Source organism: Pan paniscus, chromosome 9 (assembly GCF_029289425.2).
Source record: "Pan paniscus chromosome 9, NHGRI_mPanPan1-v2.0_pri, whole genome shotgun sequence".
NCBI classification, from domain to species: domain Eukaryota; kingdom Metazoa; phylum Chordata; class Mammalia; order Primates; family Hominidae; genus Pan; species Pan paniscus.
In genome coordinates this window covers 87,238,582-87,264,610 of record NC_073258.2, presented here as the reverse complement: position 1 = coordinate 87,264,610, position 26,029 = coordinate 87,238,582, and the positions used below count along the sequence as shown (strand labels likewise).

Genomic DNA, 26,029 nt, shown 5'->3' with positions numbered 1-26,029 from the left:
TTTCAATGTTTTTAATTTTTAATAGAGATTTTTAATTAAGCTTCAGTCCCTAAGCGGTTTTTAAACTTAGGTTTCGTGATCCTTTGACCTCATACTTTTAGATGGAGTCAGTTATCTTCAAAACATGACAAATTTCAGAATCCATTAAAAATTATTTTATTCAAATTATGTTTTCCAAAAGAGAGGGTTCTGTGCTAGTCGTCTTTGAAAGTTTTCATACCTAGAAAAGAAAACACATATATTTACATTCACAAGAAAATTAAAATAGGATCTTTCATTAACTGCCAAATGACTTATCCAAAACAATTTTACATGTCATTTCTAAAAAGCTATAAAAAATCTAAAAAGATAATCTGGAAATGTAATTATTCTTATAAAAAGACAGCAAGCATAGGAATTTAAATATCGGGGAAGTTTTGATTAGCTTTTATCAGAGAGCACAAATCATAAGAAATTTTAGTAATTGTTTATCTTCTGCAAATTTAAGACCTAGAAGGGACCTAAGGAAAAAAATCAAATTCAGCTCCTATTTCCTCATTCCACAGATGAGCGGATGAGAGAGATTTGCTCAGGGTCACATAGCTACATCACGCCAAAATGCAAACCTAGTGCATTCCAATGCTCTCCATGCTACACCATGGTACCACTTCTCAACAAACTCTTCCTAGGCATCCTCCCATCTCTAGGATACTCAAAGTGAAAAGAAATATCTATAAAACACGGGAAAGTTGGAAAATAGATTCATTAGCCATTCATGTACACGGTGCAGTATAAACTACTCTCATAGATGGTACTTCTAAATGAAAATACACAAATATTTATAAGCTTTAATGGTGGTCCCTAAAACATAGGCAACTATATTTTCCTGTCTTTATAAATTCATAATGGTGACTATATAACAAAATATTTAGGGTAAGAACTGTTTCTCATCAGATCTCTATAGTACATACTTTAATGGCATGCAGTGCTGATGTTCACAATAAAAGAATATGTTTAAATGTCAAAAAAGGAATATATTCATAGACAAAATAGATATTCAGTTATAAAAAGCCTTAATACTGGAGACAGAAAATGCCTCATACCATTTCAGAACCACATTTGCCGGAATGAACATTTCAGATGGGCTTGGTGTCATCTGGGCCTGAGAGACAGCAAATGATGAAGCAAAATTGTAGAAATTGTCCAACATCTTTTGTGTGAACTGAAAAGTTAATCATAGATTAATGGATTATACTAAATACTTCATTTAGAACTCAATATTTTTAAATTAAAAGTGTTCTCACATTAACTTGTTTATAGGGAGTGTCAGTTCTAAGACAGTCTAATGCTGAAAGCTGGCTGGGTGCGGTGGCTCATGCCTGTAATCCCAAAACTTTGGGAGGCTGAGGCAGGAGAATCACTTGAGGCCAGGCATTCAAGACCAGCCTGTGCAACATAGTGAGGCCCTGTGTCAAAAAAATAAAATTAAATAAATGAATAAAAAAGAATGTTAAGAGTAATCATACATACAATGACACTGTGAAATACGCTACTCACTTTGGGGAAAAAAAAAGAAAAAAATTTTTCTTCAAAATATTTTCTTTCATCTCCACGTCTGCATCCACTATGTCCCTCCTCAATTATCACTCTCCTCAAATCAACCTATTTTCTCATATAAAATAGTAACCATCTCTAAGAAGTCTTTTACCTGCCAGAAAGATAAGAGTTTACATATTATAAAGGAGCAACTGGTTATTTCCATTGCTGGAAAGAAGATAAAGGCAGCACTATTCCATTTCCTCTGTTTCCTAATCTGTTTCCTTTCCTTGACTCTAAAATGATCAAATTCACTAACATACTCCAAGTCTCCTTGGTAGAAGCTAGAAGTAAATGGACTCACATTTCCTGAGAATCAAATGGGCTTAAGTACTAACCCTAAAAGTAACTGAACTTCTGAAGATAATACTACCTTCTACTCACTCAAAAATAACCTTTCCAGCATCACTTTCTCAAATATACAAAATCAGCCATGCTTTCTCTTCTCTACACAAGAGAATTGGTCTTATTAGGTTTTTTTATTCAGTTGTTGAATAATATGAAGGCAGTATAATCCAAGAGACTCTGCTGCGAAGGCACCTGATTAATATCAAAAGTTCAGTAAAGTCACTAACAGTTTGTTCGTTTGTTTTTGAGACAGGGTCCCACTCTTTCACCCAGGCTGGAATGCAGTGGCACAATCATGGCTCACTGTAGCCTTGATCTCCCAGGCTCAAGTGATCCTCCTGCCTCAGCCTCCCAAGTAGCTGAGATTATAAGCATGCACCACCATGCCTGGGTAATTTTTTATCTTTTTATAAAGACAGGGTCTCACTATGTTACCCAGGCTGGTCTCAAAATTCTAGGCTCAAGCAATCCTCTCACCTCAGCCTCCCAAAGTGCTAGAGTTACAGGCATGTGCCACTGTACCCAGACTAAAGTCACAACTAAAAGATCAATATTAGGAAAAAAAAAAAATCAACAGCAGTCCTCCACACCAGTGACAATAATTTTTAAGTGTAACTTAAATCTTTAAAAGGATTCCATTCAGCATATAAACAAAGCATTTTCTCCAATACCTAGAAAAAATGCTAAGACAAACTAGTAAGATTTTTGTGGAAAATATTATAAAGACTACTAAGAGACAGAAAAGAAAACAAAAGGACCTATATATACCATTTTCAATGGAAAGATATACCATGTTCAATGGAAAGACATAACATGTCACATATGGAAAGACAATGTGGTAAAGGTGGCCAATTCTCCCCAAATTAAACCCATATATCCAATGTTATTACCAACAAAATTCCAACAAGGTTCTTCATGAAACTTGACAAGCTAATACTATTTAATGAAACTCAACAAGCTGATATAATTATTATGAAGAATACCTACACAATTATTATGAAGAATACCTATACATATTTTGATGACTGTGAGGAGGAACTTGCCCCACTGGCAAAGAGACAGGCAAATAAACTAATTGGAATGAAAGAGAGAGCCCAGAAATAAACCTAAGCATATATGACAAAGATGCTATTACTCATGGTAAAAAAAAAAAAAAAAAATGGGACTAATTACTCAATTCATGGGGCTAGGACTAGTTTTCCATAAGGGGAAAAATGAATTTAATTCCCTTACCATACTGCACACAAACATATTCAAAAAGTAAACCTTAAGGCTTTAAGAACTGAAAGACAACATCTTAGGCTCTGCTTGAGGCCAGGAGTTTGAGACCAGCCTGGGCAACATAGCGAGACCCCCAGTCTACACACACACACACACACACACACACACGAACATCTTTATATCTTTACATATCAGGACAGAGAAGGATTTCTCAAACATTAAAAAACCCACAAATCCACAAATCATAAAAGAAACAATACATTTATCTACATACAAATATAGTATATCTGTATGTAAAAGTCACTATAAGCAATGTTAAAAGACAAGCACCATGCTAGAAGGAGAAAAATGCAATGTATTTACAAAGGATTATTATCCAGAACACATAAAGGCATCTTAGGTTTTTTTCCCAAAAGACTAAATTTAAAAAGTGCCAAAAGCAATACAACAGAAAATTGGACAAAATATATAAAGTCAATTCCTATAAAAGGAAATAAAAACACAGCCCGAAAGTGTGCAAAGATGCTCAATATCACCAGTAATCAAGAAACACAAACTAAGTATGATATTCTAATTTTCACTCATCAGTTTGGCAAAATTTTAAAGGTCTGATAAATGTTAGTGAGAACATATGAAAAAGGAAATGAAAAAAACTGGCTCATTTATACAATGGCACACTATGAAGCAATCAAAACAAAGTATATTCCATGTATCAACATCGATAAATCTTTAAAATAATGTTGAGTGAACAACAGCAAGTTATACAGAATGATACTTTTATATTCATTTTTAAAACATACAAAAGAACAAATCAACAAGAAGGAAAAACAAAGGATTCAACACAGAAGAGAAACAAAAATAATTTCTGTAGTAATGGTGAAATAATACCTTGTCTATGGCTATACAATAGGTCCAGAGAATAGTCAGTCAACAGTAGAACAAAAAAGAAAGGACAGTCTGGGCAACATAATGAGGCCCCATCTCTACAAAAAATTAAAAAGTTAGGTGGGTTTGGTGATGCTTGCCTGTAGTCCCAGCTACTAGTGGGAGCCCAGGAGTTTGAGGCTGCAGTGAGCTGTGATTGCACCACTGCATTCCAGCCTAGGCGACAGAGCAAGACCTTGTCTCAAAAAATAAGAAAAAAAAAAAAAAGGAGAATTCCAAGTGGAATGTTTCCGAGACCAATTTGAAACTGATATGTTTAAATAAACTGAATGAGAATTTACACTTAGTAGAGTTTGAGCATAAATTAGAAGTAGAAACATAGAAATCTATGCAAAGGAAAAAAATGAGGAAAAATGAAAAATTATACAAGAAAAGAAATGTAATCGTTGTACCACACATAGCTCAATTCTGAAAAATATTTACCTTCTCATAATACTGTAAACTTTTAATACTGATTTAACAAAAATGTATACTGATAAGGTGGGGAGAAAAGAAGTGTGTACATGTTGGGAAGCAGGGAAGTGAGAGAGTTTCATCATGTCTTATATTAGCAAATAAATAGAAAACATCTATAACAGACAAACTAACAGATTTTAAGCAAGGTTTTTTCTGATATATGGAAATAACAGACACTAGGAAAAATAGATTAAAAAGGGGAGGGGAGTTGAAAATCATAGCTTCTAAGGAACAGAATAGAAGTAGAATGTAAGAGTCATAACAGAGGACAGCTGTTTCACATATTACACTATTTGAGGCTGGGCGTGATGGCTCACGCCTGTAATCCCAACACTTTGGGAGGCCAAGGTGGGTGGATCACGAGGTCAGGAGTTCGAGACCAGCCTGACCAACATGGTGAAACCCCATCTTTACTAAAAATACAAAAATTAGCCAGGCCTGGTGGCACGCGTCTGTAATCCCAGCTACTTGGGAGGCTGAGACAGGAGAATTGCTTGAACCTGAGAGGCAGAGGTTGCAGGAGCCGAGATCACGCCATTGCACTCCAGCCTGGGCAACAGAGTGAGACTCCATCTCAAAAAAACTATTTGACTAATATCCAGAATCTACAAAGAATTTAAACAAATTTGCAAGAAAAAAACAAACAACCCCATCAAAAAGAGGGTAAAAGATATGAACAGACACTTATCAAAAGAAGACATTTATGCAGCCAACGGATACATGAAAAAATGCTCATCATCACTGGTCATCAGAGAAATGCAAATCAAAACCACAATGAGATACCATTTCACAACAGTTAGAATGGCGATCATTAAAAAGTCAGGAAACAACAGATGCTGGAGAGGATGTGGAGAAATAGGAATGCTTTTACACTGTTGGTTGGCGTATAAACTAGTTCAACCATTGTGGAAGACAGTGTGGCGATTCCTCAAGGATCTAGAACTAAGAAATACCATTTGACCCAGTGATCCCATTACTGGGTATATACCCAAAGGATTACAAATCATGCTGCTATAAAGACACATGCACACATATGTTTACTGCGGCACTATTCACAATAGCAAAAACTTGGAACCAACCCAAATGTCCACCAATGACAGACTGGATTAAGAAAATGTGGCACATATACACCATGGAATACTATGCAGCTATAAAAAAGGGTGAGTTCAAGTCCTTTGCAGGGACATGGATGAAGCTGGAAACCATCATTCTGAGCAAACTATCACAAGGACAGAAAACCAAACTCCACATGTCCTCACTCATAGGTGGGAACTGAACAATGAGAACACCTGGACACAGGGCAGGGAACATCACACACGGCGGGCGGGTCTGTCGTGGGGTGGGGGGCAGGGGGAAGGATAGCATTAGGAGAAATACCTAATGTAAATGACGAGTTAATAGGTGCAGCACACCAACATGGCACATATATACATATGTAACAAACCTGCACGTTTTGCACATGTACCCTAGAACTTAAAGTATAATAAAAAAAAAAACTATTTGACTATTTAAACCAAATACATGTAATACTCATAAAAATTTGGAGTAACTAAGTAATTAAATTAGAAACATGTTTAAACAGATACAGATAGTACTATACATATTTTGTGGATACACAGGAATTTTTTTAAGTACTAAAATATGAATAGGAAAGATATAAAAAGTTAGAAGGTAAAAGGCAGGAAGAGAAGCAGGCAGCAGTGGGCTATATCTATAATGCTTTAATTTCTTTTTTAAAAATTAGTGGCAAATAAGACAAAATATAACAGTTAAATCCAGGGGGAAGACAATGGAAGTCTTAATGTATACCCCACCATAAAGACAGCTCTGTAAAGACAGGTGTTATTCTATTTTGTGGACCTATTTGTATCTATGAGTGCTTAGAAATGCCTGGTACAGGCTGGGCGCGGTGGCTCACGCCTGAAATCCCAGCACTTTGGGAGGCCAAGGCGGGCAGATAACGAGGTCAGGAGATCGAGACCATCATGGCTAACACGGCGAAACCCCATCTCTACGAAAAAATACAAAAAAAATTAGCTGGGCCTGGTGGCGGGCACGTGTAGTCCCAGCTACTTGGGAGGCTGAGGCAGGAGAATGGCGTGAACCCAGGAGGCGGAGCTTGCAGTGAGCCGAGATCGCGCCACTGCACTCCAGCCTGGGCGACAGAGTGAGACTCCGTCTCTAAAAGAAAAGAAAAAGAAAAAAAGACATGCCTGGTACAGAGTAGTTACATAATAACTATTTGTGGAAAATATAAGTTACTCTATTTTCTCTGTATTTAAAATATTTCATAATACATTTAATTAAAACTATAGTTTTATTTTTAAAACTCAAATAATTTATAAACATGTACAGTAAAAAAGTCTTCTTACCCTTCTCCAGGGATAACATTTTAATGTGTATTTTCCAGACACTTTTAAAATATTGTCTACACAGGATACTATGATTATTTTATAGTTTGTTTTCAGCACAGCAGCTTATTTGTAAAATTATGGGAAAAAAAACATTTTTGAGACCCAGAGTCTGTCATTCTCAATTCAGTCCATTTTCAAAGATGTGACAAATCTACCTTTACATTCATGACCACAACCTTCAAAAGTGCGCCTCTGGTACTGCCAGGCAAACACATATGGTTTCCCTAATCCATTCACTACTCCTCTGCTAGAAGACTTATTTAATAGTCTTTTTTTATTTCAATTTCTACTACCTCGATCTTAGCTGATGATCGTCCTTTCTATTTCACTAAGCAAGAAGAAATCAGGAGACAGCCTGCACAAGTTCTCATCACCACATCTACCAGCCTCCTGAATCTGTACCCATATATCCATTATCCTGTCTAAAGTGAATACCTCCATATATGCTGCTATTTTCTACTCAAGGACACTGCTGTAGCAGTTCTCCTTGCTCTCCTACATCATCAATTTTTCCTCTTGATAATAGGCTAAGAAGTCAGGAACAGAAAGACAAATAGCATGATTGATCTCACTTATATGTGGAATCTAAAAGTTGAACTTACAGAAGCAGACAGTAGAATGATGGTTGCCGGGGGTTGAAGAGTGGAGGGGAAGGGAAAATGAGGACATGTTGGTCAAAGGGCACAAAGTTTCAGTTCAATGGAATGAATAAATTCTGAAAATCTATTGTACAGCATGGAGAATACAGTTACTAATAATGTATACTTGTAATTTGCTAAGAGATCAGATCTTAACTGTTCTCTACAAAAAAATGATGACTGTGTGAGGTGACTGATAGGTTAAGTAGCTTGATTTTATGTCAAAATATAGGCTGGGTGCGGTGGCTCACACCTGTAATCCCAGCACTTTAGGAGGCCGAGGTAGGCAGATCACCTGAGGTCTGGAGTTCGAGACCAGCCTGGCCAACATGGCAATACCCTGTCTCTACTAAAAAAAAATACAAAACTTAGCCAGGTGTGGTGACATGTGCCTGTAGTCCCAGCTACTCAGGAGACTGAGGCAGGAGAATCGCTTGAACCCGGGAGGCGGAAATTGCAGTCAGCCGAGATTGCGCCACTGCACTCCAGCCTGGGCAACAGAGCAAGACTCCATCTCTCAAAAACAAAATAAAACAAAACAAAATGTAAACATGTATCAAAAACATCACATTGTATACCCTAAGTTACGATTTTAACTTGTATATTATACCTTAATAAAGCAGTGGAGGGGGAGGTAAAGAATGAAATGTATGTTGCATTACCTGAGTGAATGAGTCAACTGAGGATACAGCAGCATTACCTACAGGAGTCTGCTGAGCCATACTGTCTAATAATTCCACTGAAATGCCAATCTGAGCAACAGATGGAGTTCGGACAATATTCATGGCTCCAAAAGGATGTTGGCTTCCTTCTCCTGCAAGAAATTAACATATGACACACATTTCAAATTAAACTTGTAGTCACACAATTTCCTTTGTAAATTTATAAAGAACCTCTAATTTATATACATGAAAAAGTTTTCTTATGTCCAAGTTTGTCCCTCTTTTCAGATAAATGCAAAAGGCTACTTCGTTTTTAGCATATTAACAAAGAATAAAAGAACTAAAAGTTTCCCACCAGAAAAATAGCTGTCACATTTCTGAAATGTATTGAAACTACTGCAACTAGACACAGACAGTAACAGAGTGTGGGAAAAATAAATAATTAATAGAGAAGACTCCCTTTAGCATTCCTTATGGAGCAGGTCTGCCAGCAATGACTTAGTTTTTGTTTATCTAGGAAAGTATTTCTCCTTCATCTCTAAAGACAGTTTTGCTGAGTATATAATTCCTGGTTGATGGCTTTTTTTTTTTTCCTTTCAGAACTCTGAATATGCCAATCCACTACCGTCTAGAAGACTATGGGGTCTCTGATGAGAAATCAGCTATTAATCTTATCAAGGATCCTTGCATGTGATGAGTTACTTCTCTTGATGCTTTCAACATTCTCTCTTTACCTTTTGACAGTTTGATTATCATGTGTCTTGGTGTAGTTTATCCTACTTGGAGTTTCTTGAGCTTCTTAAATGTGGTTAATGTTTTTCCTCAAATTTGAGAAGTTTCTGAGCATTATTTATTTAAATATTGTTTTAGTCTGTTCAGGCTGCTATAACAAAACACCATAAACTGGGTAGCTTATAAACATCGGAAATTTATTTCTCACAGTTCTGGAGGTTGGGAAGTCCAAGATCAAGGAACCGGCAGATTTGGTATCTGGTGAAGGACCATTTTCTGGTTCAGACAGTGCCTTCTCACTGTGTTCTCACGTGGTAGTAGGGCAAGTGATCTTCTTATTACTCTAAGAGTGGTAATCCCATTCATGAGGGCTCTACTCCCATGACCCAGTCACCATCCAAGTCCCTACCTCCCAATACCTTGGGGGTTAGGATTTCATCATATAAATTTAAAAGACCTCATCATATAAAAAGACACAAACATTCAGACCAGAGCAAATATTCTTTCCAGCCCTCTCGCCTTTCCATATGTTACTCTCATTACGCTGTGTCTGCTGTGCATGTTGGTGCACTTGAGGGTGTCTCACAGGTCTCTAAGGGTCTGCTCTTCAAACTGGATATTCCAATTAATTTATCTTCGACTTCACTGATTCTTTCTTCTGTCTACTCAATTCTGCTATCTAAGCCCTTTAGTGAACCATTCAGTTACTGTACTTTTCAGCTATAAACTGTTTAGTTCCTTTTTATAATTTCTATATTGATATTCTCTATTTGATGATGTATCATTCTTCTGGTTTCCTTTAGCAATTTGAGCATAATAAAGACAGCTTACTTAAAGTCTTTGTCTGTGCTTCCCTGGGGGAAGTTTCTGTTCGTTTCTTCTGTATAAGAGCCTTACTTTGTTTCTTTGTATGTTTCATAATTTTTTGTAGAAAACTGGACATTTTGAATATTACAATGTGACAACGCTATAAATCAGATGTTTCGACCTTCTAGGGGTTTGTTGTTGCCGTTTATTGTAGTTGTTTCCTCATTTAATGACTTATCTGAACTAATTTTGTAAAGTCTGTTTCTTTGTTATGTGTGGCCAGTGAAGTCTCTGTTCCATTAGTTAGTAGTCTGCTAGTGATTAGAAAGAAATTTCCTTAAACCTCTGCAACCAAAAAATTCTGCCAGTCTTTGCAGATGGGCTCTGCGTGTTGGGACATGCCTTCAGTATTCAGCCAGGCAGTTTAAAACTCCACCTTAGTCTTCACTTCCTGCTTGTGCGGAGACTTAAAGTGAGCCAGAAGAGAGAGCTCTGGGTCTTCGCGGGTCTTTCCTGAGCATGCACAAAGCTCTGGGAATGCACGTACCCTTCTAGATTACCAAGAATATGTCAGAGAATTTCAAAGCCCTCATTCCCCAAAGCATCTCATTCCCAACCTTTCTGGTTAGTTTTGGTTTACTCCAACTGTTTTCCTTTGCCTCGGGCAACAGTAGCTAAAACATATGTCTGTAAATACTTTTAACAAACACCCCCAAGGTAGATACTTTTCCATGAAGAGTTCCAAGTTAGGTGACATAAAGGCAGACCTCTTTTTTTTTAAACAGTCTTCTAGCAAGCCACCAGACAGATGAAAACAAGTTAATTACAATTCTTTCTGAATTAGGTCTATCCTGCTCCCTATATCAGTACCAGGAATGGAGTCTGTTATTTTCAAGGCTATCACTGAGCTGAGAAGCAGATGGGACAAGGGTAGCCAAATGCCACAAAGCTCACTGTTCTTACTGAGATTCAGTCTATTTTCTTGATTAAATGTTCCCCTGATTGCTACAAGCTTTTGGTTAGTTACCAGAGTTCCAAAAAAGTTGATTCTGGGTCAGACACAGTTGTTCATATCCTGTAATCCCAACACTTTCAGAGGCTGAGGCAGGAGGATTGCTTGAGCCCAGAAGTTTGAGACCAGCCTGGGCAACATGGGGAGACCCCATCTCTACAAAAGTTAGCCAGGCGAGGTGGTGCATGCTTGTGGTCCTAGCTACTTGGGAGATGGAGGTGGGAGGATCGCTTAGGCCTAGGAGATCGAGACTACAGTGAGCTGTGATCTTCTGACAGTGTTATTGTTGCTTTTATGGAAGACTGGATTTTCTGGAGCTCCTTACTCTACCGTTTGATTTCTTTTAAATCTAGAATTATGCTAAAATCCAGAAAACATATCATTATCAAAGCATATCATCAAAAAGATGCAAAAATAATAAATTATAAATCATAATACAAAGAAGAGCAAGCAAAATATATGACCTAGTCTTAATATAAAAAACAAATGTAAATTAGATCAAGTTCTTTAAAACACTGTTAACAGTAAATGCAGCAGCTAATTTTTTTTAAGACTCTTTCTCAAAGCATCCCTCCTCCATGTAAATCAAGAGCCTAACACAAAACACAACTCAGAGGAAAAATTCCTACAGGGAGCTAGTTCTTTATTCTCAGTATACAAGGAAAAGCAGTCACCATCATTTGTTATTTGCATCTAATGGAAACTTTACACACACACATACACACACACATATTTTACAAAGAATGTTGAGAAGAATCAGGAAATAGTGGAAAACAACTTTATTAGATTTTCTAAGTATTTAAGTACAGCAAATCCAGATAGTCATTCCACATTTTCCTTGTTTTTAAGATATAGCTGAAATGGGCTATGTCCTGTGAATACAACTGCCCATCAACCATCATGGATAAACATGGAACACATGCGTCTTATGGAACACATCCATTTTATAATTTCATAAGTCAGATATCTATTAATAAAGTTATAGCTTATGGTCGTATCTTGTTCTTTTTTTGGCATCTACATTGCCATAATATAATACCTGAAAGCTTGAAGTTTTGAAACCTTTAACGGTTCATAATTTGTTGAAGGATGGCTATCCTCTGATCTACATTTTGCAAAATATTTTCATTTTTAGATTTATAACCATTATTTAGAATGATCAAGCCAATTATTTTTTTTTTCATTCCTATACCTATTTCCTTCCAATCACTTCTCTATACACCCCTGCTTTCAGCATTTGTCTACTTATAAAACCATATCCAGTCTATTTTGGAGCACAAATATAAGAGATAAAAGAATAGCAGAACACATCCTTTACTACTTGTCCATGACAAAATATTATGTGAGAAATTCCTTCTTCTTAAATGACTGAGTAGAATACCATATTTCTTTTCTTTTTTTTTGTTTGTTTGTTTGTTGTTGTTGTTGAGACAGAGTCTCACTCTGTTGCCCAGGCTGGAGTGCGGTGGGACGATCTTGGCTCACTGCAACCTCCGCCTCCTGGGTTCAAGCAATTCTCATGCCTCAGCCTCCCGAGTAGCTGGGATTACAGGCCTGTGCAACCACACCAGCTAATTTTCAAATTTTTAGTGCAGATGGGGTTTCACCATGTTGGCCAGGCCAATCTGGAACTCTTGACCTCAAGTGATCCACCCATCTCGGCCTCCCAAAGTGCTGGGATTACAGACATGAGCCACCACACCCGGCCTCATATTTTCTCTTGATCCTTAAAAATACATTGTTCAATCATCAAATTTTTAGTTGAGAAAACTCAGATAATGAGATCTTATTTGAAGATTCATAGTAGGTAATTTTGCTTATATGATCCACTTTACCATCGTCATCAGGGTAGAATTTACCTTTCAGTATTCACTTTCTGATTTGTCTAATAATTGTGAAACTTCTTCCTCTGTCAATTTTCTTCTCTTTGCCATTATGAACAAAATATTTAAAAGTATGAATTTACATTCTGTTCAATAAAAGCTAAAAAGAGACCATAAAGATGGTGTCTCCAGTCTCCTTTTATATTACTTAAAAGGTGGCATAATCTTTTGGGCAATGCAACATGAAAATTGTAGGTTAATGCAATGACAAACCAAGGCCCACAGGCCAAATCGGTCCCACAACCTATTTTGTATGACGTGGGAGCTAAGAATGGTTTTCAAATATTTAAAGGGTTGTTTAAGAATAATATGCCACAGAGATCAAATGTAGCCCACAATGCCTACAATATTTTCTAACTGATCCTTCACAAAAAAGTTTGCCAACTTCTACTCTAGCTAATTCCAACATTTTTCTTTTTTTATTTTAGCCCCCTTTTTGTAAGTATAGTTTTGATGAGTACTGATAAAATAATTTCCTGGATGAAATAACAAAATGCTTCAATATATAGGTAAAGTAAGACCAGTAATATCCCCAAATGCTTCTTAGATTTACAAAGTGGTCCATATGGTAACTGCAAGATAAAATGAGTTTTATTCTATTAAAAAACATATAAGTAAATGTTATCTCTATTCTTTATTTTTTTTTTTCCTCTCTGTTCTTTAAGACCTCTACAAAAGAATAAAACTCATGAAGTACCAATCCTTCTAATGGGTAAAAATGCTCAAAACGGAAATTTAAAAATTAAAAGTCCACTGGTTGAGATGTCTGTAAGTGTGCATAGCAGCAAAGAGATGAGGACTAAAGAAAACAGTTACGGGCCGGGCACGGTGGCTCACGCCTGTAATCCCAGCACTTTGCGAGGCCGAGGCGGGCAGATCACAAGGTCAGGAGCTCGAGACCGTCCTGGCTAACACTGTGAAACCCCGTCTCTACTAAAAAAAATAAAAATAAGTTAGCCGGGCATGGTGGCAGGCGCCTGTAGTCCCAGCTACTCCGGAGGCTGAGGCAGGAGAATGGCATGAACACAGGAGGCGGAGTGCCACTGCACTCCAGCCTGAGCGACAGAGCAAGACTCCGTCGCAAAAAAAAAAAAAAAAAAAGAAAAGAAAACAGTTATGGCAAAAGGAAGGAATTCACTATGCAGTAGCATTTCACTGTGATGACATAGCTAAAAAACTACACAGAAACAACTTAAATATGCCTGCTTGAAAGCATTCCTAGTATTGAATATACAAGTTTAGAAATATGTATTTCTAAAAACTCCCTGCTTCATTTCTACTGATACCTAGACAAACCTGAAATTACATTTTCACTAATGTATATTCTAAGAGCTATGTGACTCTCAAAAGCTTATCAGTAATTTTACACTAGATAAAAATATAATTTATCTGATACCATAGTATGTCTGAAATGTACTTAATGAAGCAAAGTATCTAAAGTCCATCACTGTCCTCTATAGAGCACAAAATAAAAGATATAAAACATCCCTATTCTCAAAGAGCTTACACCCTAATGTGGTGGGGGAGGGAGGGCAGTAACAGTCACTTAACCATTCTGAACTGGTTTCATTATCTGGGTAATTTCTTTTCTTTTTGAGACAGAGTCTAGCTTTGTTGTCCAGGCTGGAGTGCTGTGGTGCGACCTTAGCTCACTGCAACCCCTACCTCCCAGGTTCAAGTGATACTCCTGCCTCATATTCCTGAGTGGCTGAAATTACAGGTGTGTGCCACCATGTGCAGCTAATTTTTGTATTTTTAGTAGACACGGGGTTTCACAATGTTGGCCAGGCTGGTCTCGAACTCCTGATCTCAAAGATGCGCCCGCCTCGGCCTCCCAAAGTGCTGGGATTACAAGCGTGAGCCACTGCACCTGGCCCTATCTGGGTAATTTCTAACATCCTTTCTAGTGCTGACATTCTATGATTTTACGAAAATATAACAACCATTTATTGAGTACCAACTGTGTACAAGGTACTACCATGCATTTGTGTACATTATCCCTAAAAAAAAAAAACAAAAAAAAACTTGCACTGCAGGTATTATCTCCATTTTACCTGAATGCTCCTCTGTAATTAAAGGTCTTGGTCAAGATTATACAACCAGTAATGAGTATCACTGAGATCCATAACGAATCATATCACTGTTCATAGCTGTTACAGGTTTTAACAGATGTTTATGTTGTTATAAGTGGAAACCAATATTCAGTTGACTGTCTGAATACTGAAAAGACTATCAAGTTTTCTCATGCATCTGACAATTTATGATACTGCTAAGGCTAGAAATTACTTTCAGAACTTTGGTAAGATATTTTAAGAAAAAAAATTTCAAAAAGTACTGACAGTACAAATATAGAACTAGAAGAAAATACTTTAGGTACAAGTGATTTCTAATTCATCAGAAAAGCAGGCTAAGGCTAGTCAAAGAACTTCACTGAGGAGACTTAGGTAGTCCACTGAGAAAATTCTCAGGACAACCTGGACCTGATCATGAAATGCTCCTCTGGACCAGATTAAATCAAAATAAAAGTGAGTAAATGATATTTTTGCTTCTTGTTATTCAACTCTGAAGGATGTGCAAATTCTAGACTTTGAAGAAAATATGCAGAGTATCTAAATAGAGCTTTTGGCTTCCTGTTATCTAACTCACTTGCATGCTATGAAGGGCTGCAATGTTGAATTTTGGTACAAATATGATGAGAATGAAGACAAATATCTTTAATTCAAAATAAGTCACCAAGATTTTTGCCCTGAAGTTTTTGTCATTATATTCAGAACTTCACTAAGTGGGGTGACAAACAAGGAAAACTTGCTTGTAGTTGACAAGACCCTATAAAAATTACCAAGTCTGGTTTCATAGTTGTCAAATATAAACGTTTATTTCTGTAACATTAATTCTTGGAACACTGTGAAAAGTTAACAATGTATATTGTAATCCCTAGAGGAACCACTAAAAAACTAATGCAAAGGTATACAGTGAAAGAACCAAAGATTTATGGGCTAAAAACACAATCCAAAAGAATGCCAAAAAAGGGGAGAAAAAAAATAACAGCAAGATAAAAATATAAACCTAACCATATAAATAACTGTAAATATTAATGGACTAAACACCCTACTTAAAAAGCAGAGACTAAGTTAAAAAAAGAAAAGGCAGCACCAAACTACATGCTATTTAAGAGACAGAGATTTACATTAAAAGTAAAAGGTAAAAGTATGTTATAAAGGAAATTTATGTTAAAAGAAAAAATATAGCATGTAAACACTATAAGAAAGCTGGAGAAGCTATAAATTTTAGATGAAGCAGACTTTGAGACAGTATTATTACTGGAGATAAAAGACATTTCATATTGGTAAAAGAAACAATTCATCAATTTATACAAACTCAGAAAGCAGAGGAAGAAAAAACCATTGTTATGCATTTATGTTTATCTCATTGCACTCTTACCACTTCTATTCAAAATGGTGTTTGAAGGCCTAGACAACACCACAAGGCAAAAAGAAAAAAAAAAAAAAGAAATCACAGGCATAAAAATTGAAAAGAAAGAAGTAAAAAGTTTTTTTCATAGACACGACATCTGTACAGAAAATCCTAAAGCTACTAGAGCTAATTAGGGACTTTAACAAGATATTCAATATATATCATACCCTTTCCTTCATCCTTCAGGATACAAAGCCAATATACAAAAATCAATTGTACTTCTATAATACTAGCAACAAATAATTGGAAATTTAAAATGTTTTGAGATTTAGAAAAAAAGCCAAAATGCCCAACGAGGAATGGGTAATCAAACCACAGCTTACCAACAAAATATAATTCTAGACTACCAATTTAAAACAAATAGGAAAAAAAGTGGGTGGACTAATCCTCCAGATCACCGTTTCTGAAAGCTTTTTTTTTTTTTTAACTCATCACGTTTTCCTTTTAAATAAAGATGAAAATCTCATCTTCTTTTCCCATCTTAACTCACCTAAACATAAGAATGTATCTGTTTATCACTTTACTTGGTTAATAGGAAAGGAGTGGAGGAAAAGAAAGAGTAACTAAACATTTAATACTTTTGGAACCCATCAAAATTTCATAACCCATTATGAGGTAATATTAAGTAAAAATGGCAGAAAACAGCAGTTACAAGCATGTGAGGAGCGTGTGTGCGCGCGCGTGCACACACACACACACACACATATACACACACACACACAAAGCACAAAACACAATGGAAAGAAATGTGGGGCCGAGCGCAGTGGCTCACACCTGTAATCCCAGCACTTTGGGAGGCCATGGCAGGTGGATTACTCAAGACCAGGAGTTCAAGACCAGCCTAGCCAACATGGTGAAACCTTGTCGCTACTAAAAATACAAAATAGGGTCAGGCGTGGTGGCTCATGCCTGTAATCCCAGCACTTTGGAAGCCCGAGGCAGGAGGATCACAAGGTCAGGAGTTCAAGACCAGCCTTGCTAAGATGGTGAAACCCCATCTCTACTAAAAAGACAAAAATTAGCCGGGCGTGGTGGCAGTTATCTGTAATCCCAGCTACTCAGGAGGCTGAGGCAGAGAATTGCTTGAACCTGGGAGGCAGAGGTTGCAGTGAGCATACAGCTCCAAGAGGTTGCATGCCACTGCACTCCAGCCTCGGCAACAGAGCCAGACTCCGTCTCAAAAAAACAAACAAACAAACAAAAAACATTAGCTGCGCATGGTGGTGCGTGCCTGTAGTCCCAGCTACTCAGGAGGCTGAGGCATAAGAATCACTTGGACCCGGGAGGCGGAAGTTGTAGTGAGCTGAGATTGTGCCACTGCACTCCAGTCTGGGTGACAAAGTGAGACTCCATCTCAAAAAAAAAAGAAAAGAAATGTAAATGTTGTTTTCTCCTTAAATTTACTTTAGGAAAGGAAAATATTACACTTAGAATAGTAAATGAAAAATCTGAGTATCTAGATCCTAATCCCTGCTCTATTTCAGGAACAATAAAAACTTTCTAGATTTCAAGAGCCTTAAATAACAGTAAAATTAAGGAATTAATTATTTTAGGGCCTTTCATTCTAATATTTCATGGCTTTCTGTTATACTTGGCAGGGATATGCTCTATTAGTTTTTCATGTAGTACGAAGTACACTGTATCTTTACTAAGATTCTAAAAACTGTCATGACAATCATGATCCATTACCCATTCAGGATCCTTCCTCCTATACCATTTGTTTTAAAGGCCATTTTAATCCAGGAACTTAGTTCCACTTCTAGGAGTTTCTTCTACAGAAATACAGTACTAGAAACTATGTACAAAGATATGTATAAGAATATTTATTATAGCATTGCTAGTAAAACAATTAAAAAATGGAAACCCAGATTTCCATTAATAGGGAATTAAAGTACAGTATTGCCATATAACATATACCTGTTTGAAAGTGGTAGATCTATGCATACCCACTAAAAGTTAGCAGACTCTCTGAGCAAAAAAATTAACTTCTCTGAAATTCAGTGTCTTGAAAACCAGAGGCTTGGCTGGGCGCGGTGGCTCATGCCTGTAATCCCAGCACTTTGAGAGGCCAAGGCGAGTGGATCACGAGGTCAGGAGATCGAGACCATCCTGGCTAAGACGGCGAAACCCCGTCTCTACTAAAAATACAAAAAATTAGCCGGGCATGGTGGCAGGCGCCTGTGGTCCCAGCTACTCGAGAGGCTGAGGCAGGAGAATGGTGTGAACCCGAGAGGCGGAGCTGGCAGTGAGCCGAGATTGCGCCACTACGCTCTAGCCTGGGCGACAGAGCGAGACTCCGTCTCAAAAAAGAAAAAAAAAAAAGGAAAACCAGAGGCTTATTAACACCAACCTCTTAAGGATGCTGTGAAAGATAAATATATAATACATATGAAAACCTAGAACACTGCATTACACATAGCAGATATTCAATATATGCTACCCTTTCATTATAACACCTTCCTAATTGGTTTCTCTGCCTCTAATCTTAATAAGATTCCCCAAGCCATTCCAGACAATTATTTTCCCAAAACACCATTTTGTTTTGTTTTGGTTTGGCTTTAGAGAAGAGATCTCACTATGTTGACCCACGCCAGTCTCAAACTCCTAGGCTCAAGCAATCCTCCCACCTCAGCCTCCCGAGTAGTTAGGACTATAGGCACACGCCACCATGCCCAGCTCTAAAATACCATATTAAGATCTTGCTCAAACACTTGCTTACAAGAAAAAATTTAAACCCCACATTAGCATGATCATCCATACAACAGTCCCAATTTACCGTTAAAACCTCACCTTTCACTCCACCCAAACAGGAACCTATCATGCCACCCTTAAAAGTCTCCTCCTCACTGTCACTTGAAGATGCACTGCATATTTCTAGTTTTATGACTTTAATCATCTCCAAGTGTGATTCGCATCCACCCACTTCCATCCCATCCAAATCTTACTCATATTTCAAGTTCATGCTCCAGTCTAATCTTCCATAGAGAGATTCTCATTTATCTCAGCTCACTATTCTGTCTCCTCTGAACAATGTCTTGGTGTGATATTTAATATTCACACACACATGCAGATGCTGAAAGTAGGCAGCAAGTAGATGTTCAATAATTACCTGATGAATGAGAACACAACAAAGTCTTTACTACATAAACAGAAAATTTTTCTTCTATAATTTACTTAACAGAAAGGCCGAAAGTAACTTCCCAAGCTTTCACAATGTAAATGGATAATTACATAATATAACAAAAGACCTTATAGCCACACATATTATAGTACCTGCAGGTTCCCACTTTTTATTTTATTTTTTATTTATTTATTTATTATTTTGATACGGAGTCTCCCTCTGTCGCCCAGGCTGGAGAGTGGTGGCACGATCTTGGCTCACTGCAACCTCCACCACCTGGGTTCAAGTGATTCTCCTGCCTCAACCTCAAGAGTAGCTGGGATTACAACCATGCACCACCACACCCAGCTAATTTTTGTATTTTTAGTAGAGACAGGGTATTGCCATGTTGGCCAGGCTGGTCTTGAACTCCTGACTTCAAGTGATCTGCCCGCCTCAGCCTCCCAAAGTGCTGGGATTACAGGCGTGAGCCACGGTGCCTGGCCTGAAGTTTTTAGTTAAACGCCCCTTCCACATTACAGAGACTAAAACCAGCATCTGAAGCCAAAACTGTAAGGAACCTCTTTAAACCTTCCCAAATTTTCCAACTACCAAACCTTATCTACTAAGCATGTGCCTTTTTTTTTTTTCTGAGACGGAGTCTTGGTCTGTTGCCCAGGCTGGAGTGCAGTGGTGCCATCTCGGTTCACTGCAACCTCCGCCTCCCGGGTTCAAGCCATTCTCCTGCTTCACCCTCCCGAGTAGCTGGGACTACAGGCGCACACCACCACGCCCAGCTAATTTTTGTATTTTTAGTAGAGATGGCGTTTCACCATATTGGCCAGGCTGGTCTCGAACCCCTGACCTCATGATCCACCCACCTAGGCCTCCCAAAGTGCTGGGATTACAGGTGTGAGCCACCACACCCGGCCACATGTGCCACTTTTTTGTTATTTTAGGATTTCATATCCCATGTTCCAAAAAAAAAAAAGTTTCTTCTTGTTTCTTAGTATCAAAACATTTATTTTACGTTTTCAAATTTAGTCCTACCTGAGTTCTTAACCATCACCCACAGATTGTTCTAGCAACAGGGTAAAACGTATTTATCACATAACTCCTTTACAGAACCCAGGAGTCACAAAGAATCATCCCTCAAGCAAAACAAAACTCACAGTAACTGGCTTTAAGACACCCAACAAGTACATGTAGTTCTCCCAACAGAGCTCTCTTGACCTCTCCAACAAAAACTGTTCTGTGTGAAGTTAAGAAATCTGTTCACATCACATCATTCAGTACAGAATCATAAGCACTGCCAAAATTTTTCTCTTTTTTTTCCTTTTTTTTTTTGAGACAGGGTCTCACTCTGTCATCCAGGCTGGAGAACAGTGGTGCGATCTTGGCTCACTGAAGCTTCATCCTCCTAGGCTCAAGTGATCCTTCCACTTCAGCCTCCCAAGTAGTGGGACTATAGGCACGTACCACCATGCCTAGCTAAGTTTTTTATTTTTTGTAGAGGCAGACTCTCACTGTGTTACGCAGGTTGGTCTGGAACTCCTTGGCTCAAGTGATCCATCCACCTCAACCTCCTGAAGTGCTGAAATTACAGGCGTGAGCCACCATACCTGGCCCCAAATTTCTTAACATGAAATTTGTTTCGCTTGAATAACTCTCTACCCTCCAGCTCCCATAAAATTATGCTAGACTTGTTACTTAATAAATTCTCAGTTCAATCAAGTGCCTGAAGTTACTTCAGCAAGCCTCTCCCTAACCCTGATGTGCTAGTTAGCAAGGTTTTCCCAATATAATCAAACTTAAACCCACAAGCTTGAAAGGGCACCTGAAAGGCTGAAAAATATAAACCTATTACAAATTCACCTATTCTTATATTTTAATGATACACCATTTCCTACTATGAATACTAAGTCTAATCTTTTATATATAAATTAAGAATTCTGATAGTTTAAACATTCAAAAAGTTTTCCAAACAACTAGTAAAGAACCACCCAAAACATTTTAATAGCATTTTATCATTTGTTTAATGTTGGTATGCTCTAAGTCTCTAAATATACTAAGTTGCTTTATTTTTCTGTAATAAAACATTCTGCTTTACCATCGCAAATATTGCCCTGAAAATTTGTTTTCATGAATAAAACTATGAATAGTCTTGTTATAATGGAAATGATGAGAAACAATTTATTTTTTAAAAAGCCAATGGGCCAAACATATTGGTGTGCATCTGCGGTCCTACCTACTTGGGAGGCTGAGGTGGGAGTACTGTTTGAGCGCAGGAGTTCTAGGTTGTAGTGCACTACGCTGGTTGGGTGTCCACACTAAGTTCGGTAGCAATATGGTGCCCTCCTAGGAATGAGAGACCATCAGGTTGCCTAAGAAGGGGTGAAACAGCCTAGTTCGGAATGGAGCAGGTTCAAAACTTCATGCTGATCAATAGCGGGATCATATCTGTATATAGCCACTGCACTCCAGCCTGGGCAACATAGTGAGACCACATCTCTTAAAAAATAAATAAAAATAAAATGTAAAAATAAAATAAAAAGCAGACAATAAAAGAACTAGTATTATCATAATAAAAACAAATCCATTTTCCCATACTGGATCAAGTATTACTCTGGGATTGAGTTTTAGACTGTTTAACTCTACAAGAGAAAACATATGTCACTGAGAAACTATTAAAGTTTCAGATACAGTAATTGGATTAACTCATTTTTTATTGAACTTTCTCCAGATTGGATGAAATAATACAATAAGGAAATGTCTGGGTTCTTATGATCCTAAAGTGCCTCCCCAATCTCTTAGGTGTCACAAGAGAAAAGACAGCCAAAAGTACAAAAAGGATAGAACATTTTCACTGTTCCCTAAGCATCTCCTGTAGGGAATAACCAAAAAGAAATACTGTGCCCCATTCCAAATTCAAAACATTGGCAAAACTGTGGCAAGAACAGGCAAAGATGGGGGAAATTAAATTGACAATTTGATTGGTATGTCTCGAAAAACAACCAATGTGTCCTGGTCTAGTGGCTGGTGACCAACTTCACCTTAATCAATGCAATGTACTCTGGGTACAAATTAGCTTGCTTCTCCTACTGTATTGCTTATGATTATTATATAGATATAAGTATTTAATCTTTCATGTTTTCCAACTGAATCTTTCTGTTTTCCAACTGATATCACGTTTGTCAAAAAAACTATAAAAGTATCTATTTACATTTATTTCTTTCCTTTTAAAATCAATACATAAATACTCATATATTTATATTTTACTTTTTTTTTTAAGACAGGGTCTCACTCTGTCCCCCAGGCTGGAGTGCAATGGTATGACTGCAGATCACTGCAACCTCTGCCTCCTGGGCTCAAGCAATCCTCCTGAGGCCTCAGCCTCCCAAATAGCTGGGACCAGAGGCATGAACCACTACAATCAGCTAATTTTTGAATTTTTTGTAGAGATGGGGTTTTGCTAGGTTGCCCAGGCTGGTCTTGAACTCCTGAGTTCAAGTGATTCACCTGCCCCGGCCTCCCTAAGTGCCAGGATTATAGGCATGAGCCACCGTGCCCAGCCTATATTTTACTTTAAAATAAGCAGTTGAGAGCTCCCAAGTGAGTATCAAGAGAACATGCTTGATGATGGATGCAGAAAAATATGTTCATGATTTTGTCTTTTCAACCAATGTTGGAACCACTAAATATCCATTTGCCAAAAAAAATTTTTTTGACAGATTCCTTGCAATAAATATTAAATTTAATTCAAATTGGATCCCAGTTATAAAGGTAAAATCTAAAACTATTAAAACCTCTAGGAGAAAGTCTTTGCAACCTTGGGTTAGGCAAAGATTTCTTACATCAAAAGCACAACCCAGAAAAGAACAAACTGAAAAATTAGACTTCATCAAAATTTAAAACTTCTCTACAAAAAACACTGCTAGAGGGGATGGGAAAAAAAACAAAAACACTGTTAGAGAAAAGAACAGCAACAGATTGGGAAAAAATATTTTCAAATCACATACCTGATAAGGAACTTGTATCAAGAATATATATACACATGTACATATATACACACACACACATACATATACACATATATATACATACACACACACACATATAGAACTCTTAAAACAACTTTAAGAAAACAACCCGATTTGGATATTAACCAGAGAAGATATATAAATAGAAAATAAGAACATTAAAAAATGCTCGGAGGCCGGGCATGGTGGCTCACACCTGTAATCCCAGCACTCTGGGAGGCTGAGGTGGGTGTATCACTTGAGGTCAGGAGTTCGAGATCAGCCTGACCAGCACGGTGAAACCCTCTCTACTAAAAAAAATATAAAATCAGCAGGGTGTGGCGGTGCTCACCTGTAATCCCAGCTACTCAGGAGGCTAAGGCAGGAGAATTGCTTGAACCTGGGGATGGAGGTTGCAGTGAGCTGGGATGGCACCACTGCACTCCAGCCTGGGTGACAGAGTGAGACTTGGTCTCAAAAAGAAAAAAAGAAAACTGCTCAATATCACTGGTCATTAGAAAAATGCAAATTAAAACGACAAGGGAATACTACCACACACCTATTAGAATGCTTAAAACTGACCATACCAAGTGTTGATCAGAACATGAAAGAACTGGAACTTTCATACACTGTTGGTTGAAATGTAAAACAAGGCCAGGCGTGGAGACTCGCGTCTGTAATCCCAACACTTTGGGAGGCTGAGGCAGGCAGATCACCTGAGGTCAGGAGTTCGAGACCAGCTTGGCCAACATGGTGAAACCCCATCTCTACTAAAAATACAAAAATCAGCCGGGCATAATGGCGGGTGCCTATAATTCCAACTACTCAGGAAGCTGAGGCAGGAGAATCACTTGAACGTGGGAGGCAGAGGTTGTAGTGAGTCGAGATCATGCCACTGCACTCCTGCCTGGGCAACAGAGTGACATGTGGTCTCAAAAAAAAAAAAATGTAAAACAAAACAACCATGTTGGAACGTAGTTTGACAATTTCTTAAAAGGTAAAACATTTAATTACTGTATGATGCAGCCATTCTACTCCTAGATATTAACCCAAGAGAAATGAAAGCATAGGTCCATACAAAGATTTGCGGACAACTGTTCACAGCAGTTTTATTTTTATGAGCCAAAAACTAGTAACAACCCAAATGTCCATCAGCAGGCAAACAGCTAAACAAATTGTGGCATATCCATACAATGGAATACTACCCAGCAATAAAAAGGAATGAACACCATATAAAAGTGAAAAAAACGGGCCAGGCACAGTGGCTCACACCTATAATCCCAGCACTTTGGGAGGGCAAGGCGGGTGGATCACGAAGTTAGGAGTTCGAGACCAGCCTGGCCAACATGGTGAAACCTCGTCTCTACTAAAAATACAAAAATTAGCCAGGCATGGTGGTGCACGCCTATAATCCCAGCTACTCAAGAGGCTGAGGCAGGAGAATCACTTGAACCCAGGAGGTGGAGGTTGCAGTGAGCCGAGATCACACCATTGCACTCCAGCCTGAGCAACAGTGTGAGACTCTGTCTCAAAAAAAGTGAAAAAAATGAACACCACAATCAAAAGGATTGACATAACATGAATGACTGTAAAAATAATTATTCTGAGTAAAAAAAGCCAGACAAAAAAAAGAATGCATACTGTATGACTTCATCTATATAAAACTCTAGAAAATGCAAACTATTTTATAGTGACATAAAGTACATCAGTAGTTGCCTACAGTGGAGAAGAGGTGGTGGAAACAGGTCCATTCATTGATTGTGGTGACAGTTTCACAAGTGTAGCTATATCAAAATTTATCAAACTGTACACTTCAAATATGTGCAATTAACTGTGTGTCAATTATACATCAATAAAGCTACCACAATCTGTTAATAAAAAATAAATTTTCTTTGCTTTGCTTTTTGAGACAGAGTTTCACTGTTGTCACCCAGGCTGGAGTGCAATGGCACGATCTTGGCTCACTCCAACCTCCACCTCCCAGGTTCAAACGATTCTCCTCCCTCAGCCTCCCGAGTAGCTGGGATTACAGGCGCCTGCCAGCACGCCCAGCTAATTTTTGTGTTTTTAGTAGACAGGGTTTCACCACATTGGCCAGGCTGGTCTCAAACTCCTGACCTCAAGTGATCCACCTGCCTCGGCCTCCCAAAGTGCTGGGATTACAGGCGTGAGCCACCACGTCCAGCCCTCTTTGTTCTTTACAAGATTTCTTCAGAAAGGATAAAAGCCTGCTTAAAAAGGAAACTGAAAAATTAAAATTGGGTCCAATGGATTCTGATGGTGTATCAATAGTTAGAATACATCATATATAAATCAAATATATCTAAACACATATATCCATGATTTCATAATTCTTTAAAAAAATTGTTTTAAGTACCTTTGAAGGATGCTAGGGAATCAACTCATTTTTGAACATTCATACATAAAGAGAAAGAATGAAGCATTTATCCTGCCTTTCCTATGACAACTCCATCCCTGGGTAACAAAACAGTAGATATGCAAGTTTATCTCTACAGACTTTACAGATAATTTAAAAAATGACAAAATTAGAATCATTTTGAACCCCTACTCAATTAATAAATTACAAACAAATGGCTGCTAAGTTTCACACAAAAACATATCCATATATGTACTTCCTGGTGGAAAAACACACCACCACCTATAAGAATCCTGCCAAAACTTAAAAAACTAAAATCTGATTAAATCTCTAAGTCCAAGTAGTTTCTTGGAAATGGAGAAGAGA

General features: G+C 37.8%; 1 protein-coding gene and 1 long non-coding RNA gene across 3 annotated transcripts in view; one reads left to right on the top strand and one right to left on the bottom strand.

Moving 5' to 3' along the window:
* Window positions 1-19,275, top strand: part of LOC117974986 (uncharacterized) — a 66,106-nt gene extending 46,831 nt beyond the window's left edge. The window contains exon 3 of the long non-coding RNA XR_004665191.3: window positions 8,860-19,275. This is a non-coding gene — a long non-coding RNA (uncharacterized LOC117974986). The remainder of the gene's footprint in view (window positions 1-8,859) is intronic.
* Window positions 141-26,029, bottom strand: part of HIKESHI (heat shock protein nuclear import factor hikeshi) — a 44,243-nt gene continuing 18,354 nt past the window's right edge. For both annotated transcript variants that reach the window (XM_003832978.5, XM_063608754.1), the window contains exons 3-5: window positions 8,260-8,411; window positions 1,083-1,201; window positions 141-220 (exon numbers count right to left, since the gene is read on the bottom strand). In XM_003832978.5, the coding sequence (XP_003833026.1) occupies window positions 166-220; window positions 1,083-1,201; window positions 8,260-8,411 (326 nt within the window). In that variant the 3' untranslated portion in view covers window positions 141-165. The remainder of the gene's footprint in view (window positions 221-1,082; window positions 1,202-8,259; window positions 8,412-26,029) is intronic.